The 13613-nt window shown below is 37.9% G+C and overlaps 1 protein-coding gene across 4 annotated transcripts in view; it reads left to right on the top strand.

Moving 5' to 3' along the window:
• slc6a5 (solute carrier family 6 member 5) overlaps positions 1-3097 on the top strand; it is an 89715-nt gene extending 86618 nt beyond the window's left edge. For all 4 annotated transcript variants that reach the window (XM_039749238.1, XM_039749230.1, XM_039749254.1 and 1 more), the window contains exon 16: positions 698-3097. In XM_039749238.1, the coding sequence (XP_039605172.1) occupies positions 698-853 (156 nt within the window). In that variant the 3' untranslated portion in view covers positions 854-3097. The remainder of the gene's footprint in view (positions 1-697) is intronic.
• Positions 3098-13613: the final 10516 nt, after the last annotated feature.

The following is a 13613-nucleotide window of genomic DNA, read 5'->3' as shown; positions in this document are numbered from 1 at the left end:
AGTGTCTCTGAAGCTCTTTCAATTCAGTTTAGTGTTTCAGGGGCTGCAGTCAATCCCAGAAGCACTGGGGGCAAGGTAGGAAACAGCAGGACTTACTCACACATCCATCCACATTTACACTCACAGAGCAGCAATTAACATAGTATATATGTGAAGATACGGGTGGAAAACCAAAGTAAACAGAGGACAACTTACATTCTATTATAACAAGACAAAATTAAAATATCTTAAGTAGTATATTAGAGTATATAGTATAGTCTAGTGTGACACTGAACCACGCTGGTTAACACTGTTGCCCCAGAATCCCAGTTTATATCCTTGGTGCCTTGTGGAGTCCATCTGTTCTTCTTCACTTCATATCTTTTTTGTGTATCTGCTCAAATTTTGTTCCTACTTTAGTGTGTTACTTTAAATGTTGACTTTAAATTGACCACATTTGATTGAATATATGTATGTGTTTCTATCATGTGCAATGCAGTGAACTGCTCCTCAACTCAACTTGTAAATTTGGAGGCACTCTGTAACTTAACTATTAACAGAAACAAAATAATGTTGGAAATGTAAATATATTAGTATTATTCTGTTAGGTATCATATTAAATAATGTTTGGACTGGCTTACCTGTTTGTTAAAAGTAAAAATTAGACCCACGATTCTGAATGGTTTGTCATTCCTGTCTTTTCTGTATTACTTCACAGAGGCTTAAGCTGGTCTGCTCCCCTCAACCAGATTGGGGTCCATTTTTGTTAAAGCACCGTGGTGAGCGCTACAAGAACATGATCGACCCTCTGGGAACCAACTCTCTTGGTCTCAAACTACCCCCGAAGGACTTTGAGTTAGGATCTCAGTTTTAGACGTCACCCACAAATGGGAAAAGAACATGGCAGTACCAATGATATTCTTTGAATTGTGACTCAAACTCTTTTCAGTTAGAATTGGATGTGTTTCTCTAGAATCCATGAAATCCACTTGGTTTTGGCTGCAGATTATTTGCAGGCTGTCTTTACTTAAACCATTCATCTGGAAAGTATGTATGTAGGACCGGAAAATGATTTGAGACTAAAGCCATAATATAATTTTAATTAATGTTAAGGTTTCACCTGTAAACCTGAGATGTATCACGTATTTCAAAATACGGGCTCTTAATTTTAAGGTCACTTTGCTTGAATGTTATTTTTTCCCAAGTAATATGTGCTGAATAGTTTGAGATTCCAATCCCCTACACCCCTTAATAATCATAGCTTCATAATACTCTGTAACCAGTCAAATGTACGATTTGTGGATTCGTCATAGTTTACACTGTAGACGTCACACTTCTACAAGTATAGGTAATAGTTTTTAAAATTTTGTGCTACACGTGAGTAACATCACTATCCACCTTCATCCAATTGAATTGTTTTCCGTTACAGCAATGAAGCTTTTTAATTCACCATTACTGCACTTCCTAGTACATATTAAGTATAGTCAATGTTATGTATGCCAATCTCTGTATTCTGATTGTAGATTCTTTTTCTGCTATGCTCATTTTTTGTGGCATTTACATTTATGTTTAAGATTAAGATACTCCTGCAGTTGTATAGGCCTGTGTTGTTGAAATTAGATGTAATTTTGTCTCTTGGCTAAAGAGATAAAATATTGTAATCATCTTTTAGAACTGTGCACAGTCTGAGCAAACTTACTAACATACTGTCTGTCTCACTCTCATGCAATCAGAACAAATTCTATCTTTCTCTCTATATATACTGTATATATATATTTAAGTGTATATATATATATATATATATGTGTGTATATGGGCAGGATAAGGATGCACACATATACATGTTTAATAGGATGATATATGTATGATTGTTGATGAATACAGTCAAAGAACCAGATTACTTTATTTGTAAAAGAATTCCATCTATTTTAATGAGAATGTATGCCTTATAGCGCTTTGTATGTAAGCCTATGTAAACAGGTGCCAATATGTTATTGGGGGCTTTACTTTTACACTTTCATACAGGTAATTTTAAAGGCAATTAAAAGAGACTCTGTGACAGATAAAATTAGAAAAACAGCTACTGTAACTTGTACAAATTTACACTTTTTAAAAGGTGATTAGTGTTCATGTAGTGTGTGTTAGTGTTGTCATGTCCCTATGAGTATTAGTATGGAAATGTAGACGAGACTAGAATTATTTAGCAAATACACTTTCTTACTCTAATTGAGCCTGGAATTCTCTAGTTAACTTCTGGGGACTGTTCCTCCATCACTTAATCCATTTGTCTTCATGCTACAGGGTCTCAGGTAAACCTAATTTCATTAAAGTGTTTTTAATAAATGTAGCGAAATTATCATGAATGCAGCTGAATAATAATAATAATAATAATACATTTTGGTGGTAAAGCAGCCTCTTTTCTAACTTTTTTTTTAAAGAAAGGAAGAAAAGCTGAGAACCCAAGGCTCTTGACACCATTGTTAAAGACATTGTGATTGCGTTGTATAACATGCTAATGCCACCACAGGCAATTCCTTACCGTGATTATGTGAACAGATTTACTGTCATGGAAACTCTGGTCTACTGTACAATCAAACTGAAGCTTAAGCAGTGGCTGTAGTGTCACACAACAGCAACTGAAGTACTTTCATCTTAGGCATATACTTTTGTTCTCAGTCATGTGACAGGAAGACTCATGAACCTACATATGATCTGTGATGGGATGATTGTGAGTCATGTGTTTCCATTCACCGATTTCCAGAACTCTAAGCACTGCCTTAATGACGATTCCTAACCTGCATGTGAACTCCAAATGTACACTTTTATTAGTCGTTGAAAAGATTCAGCTATAAACTGAAAGGCTTTCTTGAGTGGGAAATATTCTTTTAAATGAGCATATTTTTGTAAATATAATAATGTTCCTAGTCTAGTGGCGAAGCAACTAAAAATAAATAGAACAAAAGCCATTTTAGAGTACTGTAACTGCATGCCGAAGCCATTGAGAAAACTTAATTTGTGTCCTGTGAGTATTGCATTACAACATTGTGCTTTGGGCAGACAAGGCAGGGATAAAGAACATTTTTGCTTGTTTATTTATGTATTTACTTAGTTTTTTTTTTTGGATGACATTGTTCAAGTTTGCGTTTCTGTTTCTAGCAGCGTTATAGCTTTTTTCTGGATGTTTCCATACATAAGCTGTACAGTTCAGTTCCTCCTTGGTGGGGTGCCATGCCTTGCTGTTGGACGTTTAAGCGTCTGTATTCTTTTTCACAAACCTCTCAAAAGACCATTGTTGGCTTATGCATTCCCAACAAAGAAATGCTGTTTTGTATTTTGTTAAATAAAAGGATGTGATTTACAATACACAAAAGAAAAAGATGGCCAACGGTCCTTTCTGCTGTTTGCATTTGTAGAGAATCTCAATGCATCTTTTTTCCAATGTGAGTCACCACTTACTTATAAAACCAGGAACAATTCTTCCATAAAGAAGCAGTTGTTTTTTTGCAAAGACGTCGGGTAAATTATTTGGGCGACCAACAAAGTTTTTTAAATGCACAGCTTATTTTTATGAAGTTTTCTTCTATGACTATTGGAAGCTTCCAGAATTGTGTAAAAGCAACAACTATGCATTGCATTCACCGATATACTCCTCTTCCTCTTTCTGTATGCCTGCACTACCTGCTACGCTGTGTTTTGTGTATGTGAAATTTCAGGCTTTCACTTCTGCTCAAAGGGTTACTGAATGTTCCTCAAGTAACAACCTTATGAAGAATGCCTGACATGCAGTAAGTGCTTCATCTGCTCCATGTGCATGCCAGACAAGCTGTACAAATCTAGCTGTGTGTTTAGGTGGGCAGTATCTTGTTTATATGTTCAGTAGGAGCAGGCACACTCCTCCTCATCCTCGCTGTCCTTTGATTGTGCTAAACTAGCAGCAACTTCTTCAGGGTCTCTGTTGTTTCACTGGAAGGCTGAGCTTTTGGAAGTTGTTTTAGTGTATAGATGAAAATGGGGATTCCTATGATTTTTGCCTATAAGTCAGCTTTAGGCAGTAGATAACCAAAGAGAGAGAGAGAGCTTTACGAAAGGTAATAAAAAAGAAAAATGTAAAGAATGAGAAACTGCCAGTCATATTTCATTTGTGTATGTCACATCCAGCCACCACATTAAAATGCATCTTCAGGTAACCATTGGCCTTATAGATGTGTTCTAATATATTCTATGTATTAAAGATTAACAGAGTAGTCTATAGTCTGCCATATATGTTATATCTTTTATGTAGTGTATGTTGTGTCTTTTTGGCACTTTATTGTGGACCTATCAGTGTATAGGTTTAATTACTAATTACTTGCGTAATGTCACAGATTTATGTGTGTTCTATATGGGGTACTGCTGCCTATGGATATAGATATGTACCCCTGTCAGGTCACTAAACGTATTTATTTGCCATAAAGATAGAGTATAAGATGAATATATTAATAAAATTATGTTTTAAATCCTGTGCCATATATATATCATATATTTCATGTGAAATACATGATTTATTTTAGAAAATGTCATTCTTGAGGCCCTACCTCAGATTTTGTATTTATGTATACAAATGGAATTTATGTATAATATCTTTGCCTATATTACAATGTTATAAATTAGAGTTTATCCTATAATGTATAACTTCTAAAATCACTAAATAAATGTCAATGTTTTAAACGTCAAAAGCTTGTGTGTGGGTGTTTTTAAATATTGAATTGTATTTTACCTTTACCTCACCCAGGTGTCAGCTGTGTGGCACAGTGGTTAGTGCTGCAGCTACACTACTCCAGTCACCCTTACCTAGTCATCGTCCATTTGTAAATGTCTTTAGACGTGACAGTGACTTCATCTTAATATGAGCTCAGCTATCAAGTAAGCTCACACAGCGGCTGGGTCTTCAGCTTCACCATTTCAGCCACCTGGCTTAGTAAGTCTCTGTACATTCTCTTTGTGTTCTCATCGATACACTCTGTATGTTCCAGTTTTCTCCATAATCATGGAGATTTACACATGGATGAAGCAAGATCATGTTATAATGCAGTTTCTAATGGCTGTTGTGTCTCATTTTGCTGGATGATGGATGAATAACAAGTTGTAGACACATTGCTTATTCTTTCTATCCTTTGCTGAGTTGAAAGTAGCAATAGAGTTGTTCATATTTTGCGAGGAATTATGAAAATACTGAATGATCAGTGACAAGAGGCATATTATTGGTACTAACTTTGTAGCAATCTATTGCAAAGTGGAATTTTCATTACACTCTCGCAGTATTGCCAAATGTATTTTTCATTGAGATTGTGGTCTCCCTTAGCACCCACAGCTGTTTGCCTCCTATCTGGATTGGCACGGAGGCCATCATTTTCAGGACCACACTTCAGACTGGACACACAATCAACTTCATCTGCTATGCTAAAGAAGATCATCCAGCCAGATAGTGTTACATTCATTTGTACTCCTGAGGCCATCATTGCACTGTCACAGACCTGCAGTGTTCCAGTATCAAAATGGATTTGTTTGTTATATGCTCCTATGTTGTCCATGCCTTAAATCTGATGTCTTTGCCAAAAGCATCCCCACTTCTGGTACCACTATAAGCAACGTATGATTTGAACACCTGTGCTTGTCTCTTGCTTGGGACCGCTGCTATATTTTTGTGATCTCAGCCCGCTAGCCACACACACAAGTAAAAAAAAATCTTCCGGACCCTGGCTTGTGTAACAGGCACTGTTATATTTTTGATTTAACTAGATAAAGTAATATCAACATTTTATTATATGTTGATTTTAAGATATCTAAAAACACTTAAGACATGTTCCTGAAGTAAAGATAATCTCATAGAAGGGAAAAATATCCACTCCTCTCAACTGAGACAATTTGTTTAAACAATAAAATCACTGAAACATATGTCACTGCCAAGGTTAAATTGCTTTGATGCAGCCATTTTCATGGAGTAATGAAAGATATTTTGACTGGCCAAATGGGCAAAAATTAAGTATTTTAAACTTACCTGCACAGTAATGTAGGAACAATATTAGTTTTTATTATTGTTATGTTCTATGTGTGAGTTTGCCCTGCAATGGACATGGCACTCTGGCCAGGAATGTTTTTCACCTTGTGCTGAAGTGCTTTTGGGATATAATATATGACATAGTAATAAACAATTTTCTTCATCAGTCCATTTCATGAACTCATACAGGAACATTATGACACTTTAACTTTAAAACAAATTGGAGGTAATGTCACAGAGAAAGCCCATACAGAAACACAAAACTGTAAACTCTTTTCATGAAGTTTTCAAGTCAACTTGCTTGAAGCTCTAATGTAGAACAGCTAACTGCTCCTTCATTGTCAAACACAATTAGTCATTCAATGTAAAGTCACATTAGAAAGACAACAATGGCCCTACCTAGGCAAACACGGGCTTTAGGTTCCACTTCAATTAAGTACACTGGACAGATACATTTTGGACTAAATAAAGTATTTGAGACACATACAGCATTGAAATAAAAGAGACTAACAAACATATATTTATTTCTTTTAGGAGCAGATAAGTTAATTAACTTATAAAGACAAGATTATGTGAACAGATAATGAACATAAGATAGGGATTGGTGTCGATGCTGTTTAATACAAGTGAATTATTTACATACAGTATGTCTTGCTAGAGTAGATATTGACAAGCCTGTTTATGAGTGAAGAGAAGATAAACTGGATTTGTAAGTATTGTAATTGGGTTTGCAAGGAGGATAAACTAAGTTTGAAAGCTAAGGCACGATTCCGCTAAGCCTTCTTATGAAGCATGTTCTCTCATGTCTGTGTGGGCTTTTGTCCAGATACTGCAGTCTTTATTTAACATTGCCAAGGTGGATTGGTTTAATTAACTGGTTACTCTTCCATGGTTCTCTGTTAGTATCCATTGTAGAAGCAATGTCATGTGCAGAGAGTACATTACTACTGGTTCCATTGTTTTGTACATTTATATATATATATATATATATATATATATATATATATATATATATATATATATATATATATATATACAGGATGAGTCAAAATGATGTTAACACGAATGGTACTGCTATGTATATACTTATATACAATTTTTGTGGACAATTTATGCGCGTCTTATGGTACATGTTTTGAACATGATGGCAAACAGGTTGAGGAAATTCCTGTAAATCATCTTGCACATGTGAAGTATGTTTTGTGAATAAATTGTTTCTGTCATTCAAATGTTAACATAAGTTTGATTCACCCTATATATGCTGTATACTACAATATCTTACTACAACATCTCTTTTTATTGATATAAAAACTATTATGCTGTAGTAGCAACACCAACAGAAACTACTTGAGAAAGATGAACCATCATAATTTATCTCAATATTGAAATTTACCTTTGGTGAAAAGCATTTGTCAAATATTCAGTTATTAATAATATGTGAATTTACAGTTTATTATTTGCTTTGTCAGCATCTGTTTGACGTGTCTCTCCTGTTTTCTAGGAGCCTGCATCTGTAGCAGTATACTTTTGAGATCTAGCATGAACTTCACACATAGCTCTCTCATTATCACTGTACTTTATGAAACATTAACCTTTGTCACTCACACTACACACGTCTTTCTTTCTTTCTTTCTTTTGGACTCTTTGAAATTTCCACTCTAACAAAATGAGCAATTGAGTCTTCCCAGCAATTATGTACATGACTTTATGCGTGATGGGATCTATTGTATTTGGCTTAATTATTTAAAAAAGCACCTCCATTCTGTAAGATTTGTATCAATCACTCACTCTGATATTAAAAATATCTTACTACATTCCAATAAATGCTCAAGTAAAAAGGGTACTAAGCGCATAAACGTATGACATCTTTTCTCAACTGAGTAATCAATAACTTTTTTACATTCACACTAGCAAAAAGCCTGGCATGTAGCTCATCACAACGTAAGCGTAGATTATAGTCTTCTGATTTTCTTACATCTATTTTTGTCATTTACATCTTATCTTTTACTAGTTAAACGCTGTGTAATGATGACACAGTTTTGAATTTTGGGCTGCTATGATGCCATGTGCATGTGCATTTGTCCATGTGATGTCACAGAGCCCCCTGGAATGGTTTTGGTGACAGATCTATTTAACAGTGAACTTCAGGCCTATTAAATGACTACACTTCATTTCCATAAATGAAAGACTTATTTAGGGTTTTCACTACAAATTTCATTTAGGGTTTTTTGATTTTTATTTTGAGTATTGTTTCTGTTTCTTCCTTACTAGCTGTCCCCTGCCACACTGCCCAAGTAGTAGTGAAACAGGACAGACTTTACAAATCAATAAACAAACAGGTATCACTAGCTAAGTGGAGGCAAGGTACACACCAAAATGCAAAGATTAGACCGACTCGAATAGAGGCTGGCACGTGAGTGAGGAGAGCCCTGCCCGGCTCCCGACTCCTGACGTCACACTTCCCCTTCCCCTCGGCCCACAGCTTCTGTCTTGGATTAGTGCGAATAAATTACTCCTGCAAGTGAACTATGATACATAACGCAATGAGAGAAGCTGCAAAATCAACCAGAATGTTCAAGCAAATTACAGAAAAAAACCTTGTCTAAATCCGTTAAGTAGTTCTCTCATGAAAAGCGAACAGACATACAAACAGACAGACGTTGGATTTTATATATACAGTATACAGATAATTTGGTTGCTGAACTTTTTGTCGGCTTTTTGTTGCTTTTACCTTTATCTGGATTCTCATTTTTGTCATACAGTGCTTATACTTTACTCTGCTTCTTTTAGACTTTCTGATTTGACCTTTCTAGAAAGATGGAAATGGTTATGAGTGTAGGCAATTTTGTAATTTGGGAAGAGTTCAATTGCCTCTGTTAGAATGATTTTGCAAAAAATGATGATTTCCATCAATTTTTGTCTCTAGAAAATGAGTGTAAAATTATATTAATATCAAATATACTTTGGTTAATATAGTTTTCAAGTCACATTAGACAGTGTACGGTGACTCATATCTGCAAACTGCACAAAACTAAAGCAGATGTCAAATAAAACATGATGTGTAGCATCATTTGTAATAAGTTTGCTGCTGTTGACACACTTTGTATTTTGTGCAAACACTTTGTATTTTGTGCATGCCTCCTGTTAAGGAAGCCATGCTTCATACTTTGAGTGTGCCACCTCTGAGTGCTGCATCCCCTCTGATTTTGTGTAAACCATCTGTGAATGCTGCTACTCCAGTAAGTTTGTATGTATCACCGCTTTTCATCATTTTCTACTTGTACTGACTGAAAAAAGTGAGTCAATAAAGATTTTATGAGGAAGAACCGGGTCTCTCGTGGTGAAAAAGGAGCTGAGCCGTAAGGCAAAGCTCTCAATTTACCAGTCGATCTACGCTCCTACCCTCACCTATGGTCATGAGCTATGGGTAGTGACCGAAAGAACGAGATCGCGAATACAAGCGGCTGAAATGAGTTTCCTCCGCAGGATGTCTGGGCTTTCCCTTAAAGATAGGGTGAGAAGCTCAGTCATCCGGGAGGGGCTCAGAGTAGAGCCGCTGCTCCTCTGCATCGAGAGGAGTCAGATGAGGTGGCTCGGGCATCTGATCAGGATGCCTCCTGGACGCCTCCCTGGTGAGGTGTTCCGGGCACGTCCAACCGGGAGGAGGCCCGGGGAAGACCCAGGACACGCTGGAGGGACTATGTCTCCCGGCTGGCCTGGGAACGCCTTGGGATTCTCCCGGAAGAGCTGGAAGAAGTGGCCGGGGAGAGGGAAGTCTGGGCCTCTCTGCTTAAGCTGCTGCCCCGCGACCCGACCTCGGATAAGCGGAAGAGGATGGATGGATGGATGGAACCGGAAAATAAGATGTAGTCAAAAAACTGAGCCAAGATTGAAATCAGGAAGTCACAAATCTTGTCATTAAGCCGTATATGCTAAAACCAAAATTTCTTTTTCCTAAAGAAAAATTCTAGCACTAGGAGTCACAGAGAAAATAGCAAGTAATCATTCATATTATCCAAATCTCAGATCTTCTGGGAATATGTGAGGTAACTTCTATATGGTCACACCAATATTGGTCAAATATCATGCATTCCTGGTAAATCATGGAATACATTGCCATGGAAATGGAACCATTTAAAAATCTCCCGAAATAGCAGCACCCCTAACAAAACAAAATGGTGTCAAAAATAACATTAAAGAATTAACAACTTTTGAAGGAAGCCTTCAAACAATAAACAAATGTCAAGATTGAATTACTGTATTTGGTTTAAAACCCCTAGGAAACACATATACATTATTTTTAATAGTTAAGGAAAACATAAGACAAATTAAACAAATTATGCAATTATATTTACTTGAACTTCAAGTTTATGGTAGAGGATGCCAGTTTGTAGACAAGCACATGCAGGTCTAAGGCACGGCAAATGTTTGCAAGAAAGTGAAATGCTTAGGCTTAGGATTGTAGCTTTACAACTTTTTGGTGCATTCACCATTCACAAATCATTTTGAGGGAGGGAGACTTCAAGCCATAAACCATTACCTTAACTACGCCCATGACAAGAACATAAATGGTGTTCTTACAATCATTAAAGCCCCATTTACTCCTAATACATTTTTGTTTTTTATATTTCTGTATATTTATATCAACTCCATTTTATGTCTCAAATGAATTATTATCTTCCTACTCACAAGTGATTAAGAGATGATATTGCTCATTTATTTTAGTAAATCAGTACTGGTTGTACGCTGATATGGTGTTATCATTGTCTACTAAGAAATGCATGAATTGGGACAGAGCTGTTCTGCACTGAAGAACATGAAACAGCAAGCATGATGTGAGCCTCTAATACCCTCAATGTATTAGCAATCTAAGATGCCTTAACAATAAAATATTACTCTTAGAATTCCATCCCAGTTACTGATTATTTAATCCCAAAAGCATCAAAGCAGTGTGCAACATACACACAGTCGAAAAGTAAATGACCATCGTTCTGATGTCACTTTAAACAAGTTACAAATCCAAACTGCAAATATTCTACCACAGAGTCCTATGAAATTTGTACTGATAATTTAAAGCAAAAAATGAATTTAGCATGTATAAGATGAAGATGTTGCTAAAGAGAATGGTGTGCCATATTTTTGAAAACCAACTGGGTGAGCTTCGAATGATTTAAAACTTTCTTGTATTATTATTACTATGCAGAAGAGATTTTTCAGGTAAGGTGGACAGAAGTTTCCAGGAAGGGTGGTTATTTAAAGCAAGGAAGACAAAGGTTTTGAGGTAAAGTTGTGAGAGAGTTGTGATGTGCTGCATGTTGATTAGCACATGAATACAAGTTTTTCGTGTTTGTGTTTGTGGCCACATTGTGTGATCATCCATTTAGTTACCTTTTAATCCATCAAAGCAGGGCCTTGCAGCAGTTGCCATTCACAGCAGCATTCAGTGCAAGGCAGGAACCAGTCCTGGACCAGTTTATTATCCAAATCTCAGATGATTGGGGAATATGTATGGTAACTTTTATATGGTCGTCTGTAGCACATTCCCAGCAAATCAGCAAATACATCGCAATGGAAACAGACTATGGGCCACGGCTATTGGAATAAAAATGAGCACCCATAGAAAAACCCACAAAGTAGAGATGCAAAACAAAAATAGACTGACATTTAAACTGAGGACTGCTGCTGTATTATTAACCACTGTGCCAAATGCAACTCATTTTTATTTACATCTCTTAAAACATCCATCCATCCAGTTTCTAACCCGCTGAATCCGAATAGGGTCACGGGGGTCTGCTGGAGCCAATCCCAGCCAACACAGGGCACAAGGCAAGGCAGGAACCAATCCCAGGCAGGGTGCCAACCCACCGCAGGACACACACAAACACACCCACACACCAAGCACACACTAGGGCCAATTGAGAATCGCCAATCCTCCTAACCTGCATGTCTTTGGATTGTGGGAGGAAACCGGAGCGCCCGGAGGAAACCCACGCAGACACGGGAGAACATGCAAACTCCACGCAGGGAGGACCCGGGAAGTGAACCCGGGTCTCCTAACTGCGAGGCAGCAGCGCTACCACTGCGCCACCGTGCCGCCCTCTCTTAAAACAGAGATACGTTATTTCCAGCGTTTCACAAATTGATTAAAGGAACATCTACTGTACCTCATTCTGTCATCTAATGGAAAGCCAAAAAAGTGTGGCGGTGTGGGTTAGCTTGACATTACTGGATCCCATCAGGAGCATCTTCAACCTTCCACCACCTGTAACATTTCTGAGGGATGAGCTTGGCAAATTAGGACACTACAAAAGGCAAGGGGAAGGTGCAAAGTACTCAGTGCTTTTATTAAAGCAATTTAAAAAAAAGCAAGTTAAAAAAAAAGTTAATAAATAATCCAATTAAAAAGGTGAATCTGTGGAGGTTAAAATTCAAATAAATCCGTTAAAACGAGGTTAAAACTAGCTGGCAGGAAAGTGTCCTTTCTAAAAGCCATGTGCATTGTTCTTTTAACTGGCATCTCCTCTGCTTATCCTATGGGGGCCTTGTTGCCCTACCGACAGATACAGTTGATCTTCCACAAGTCCAGGTCCCTCTGTCCCACGGCAGTGATAAGGCTCCCTGTCTGAACCTAGGCTCGGGTCCCCAAAGGCCATAGTGCTCACAATGGGGCACTCAGTCCAAGCCTCTGACTCCCGCAGCCTTCCTGGGCTTCTGTGGCCAGCTGATCACTCCAGTTCCCCCAAGTCACTCAGCTGGAGCAATCCACTGCAGCAGCCCCCTGGGTGTTGGCCACCCGCTCCTCTTCAGGAACTCTCCAAACAGCTGCCTGTCTCAGCACCCACCCTTGAGCTCGCTCATTCCACTGCCTGCCTTCTTCTCTCTCTTTCTCCCTTTATCCTTTAACCTTGGTTATATTATTCTCCTTTTAGATGTTGTGCTCCATTTTATTGCCTGGAGAGTGGTTGCAGATGCAATCACCTGGTTGCCATCCTGGGTTGATAATGAGACAATCAGACCACCAACACGTACCGGCAAGGCAACGCACCATTGATCGATGCCCTCACACCAACCTGGAGTCGAGCAGTTCTCACAGCAGATCACTTGCACCTGCTCCACTCCCCAGCGTGAGCAAATCCATTCTTTATTTAAAATTGGCCACCTTTTTCCTGAGCCATGGACCCGCTATACCATAATGTAATGTATATATACTGTAAATGGTTATCTGAAAAGATGAAGAGTAACCCCATTTATAAAGACAGTGAAAACAGCAGGTAAAGAAAAATGCACTTGAAGGAGTAAAACACTTAACATCAGCCAAAACAAAGAAGAAAAGTGAGGAATCGATCCTTCCACCTAAAGAATAGCCCTGGCCCTCAATCGAACAACGCCTTCTTGGTGCCTTTTGGAATTTGATACTATTGACCTTGAGGAGCGGAAACTGGGAAAGTTGTCTTCTGGCTGTCAAGCACCTAAACTGCGGATGGAAAAGGCGAAGATGTGACAGCGCTCGCTCTCTCTCTTGTCGCGGTTGGTACTGCTTACTATTTTATATATTGTAAAAAGAAAGAGACTTGACACACATAAAAAGGTTTGGGGC

Source organism: Polypterus senegalus, chromosome 1, assembly GCF_016835505.1.
Source record: "Polypterus senegalus isolate Bchr_013 chromosome 1, ASM1683550v1, whole genome shotgun sequence".
NCBI lineage: Eukaryota > Metazoa > Chordata > Cladistia > Polypteriformes > Polypteridae > Polypterus > Polypterus senegalus.
The sequence above is the reverse complement of the archived record's forward strand: the minus strand, read 5'-3'. Positions and strand labels throughout refer to the sequence as shown.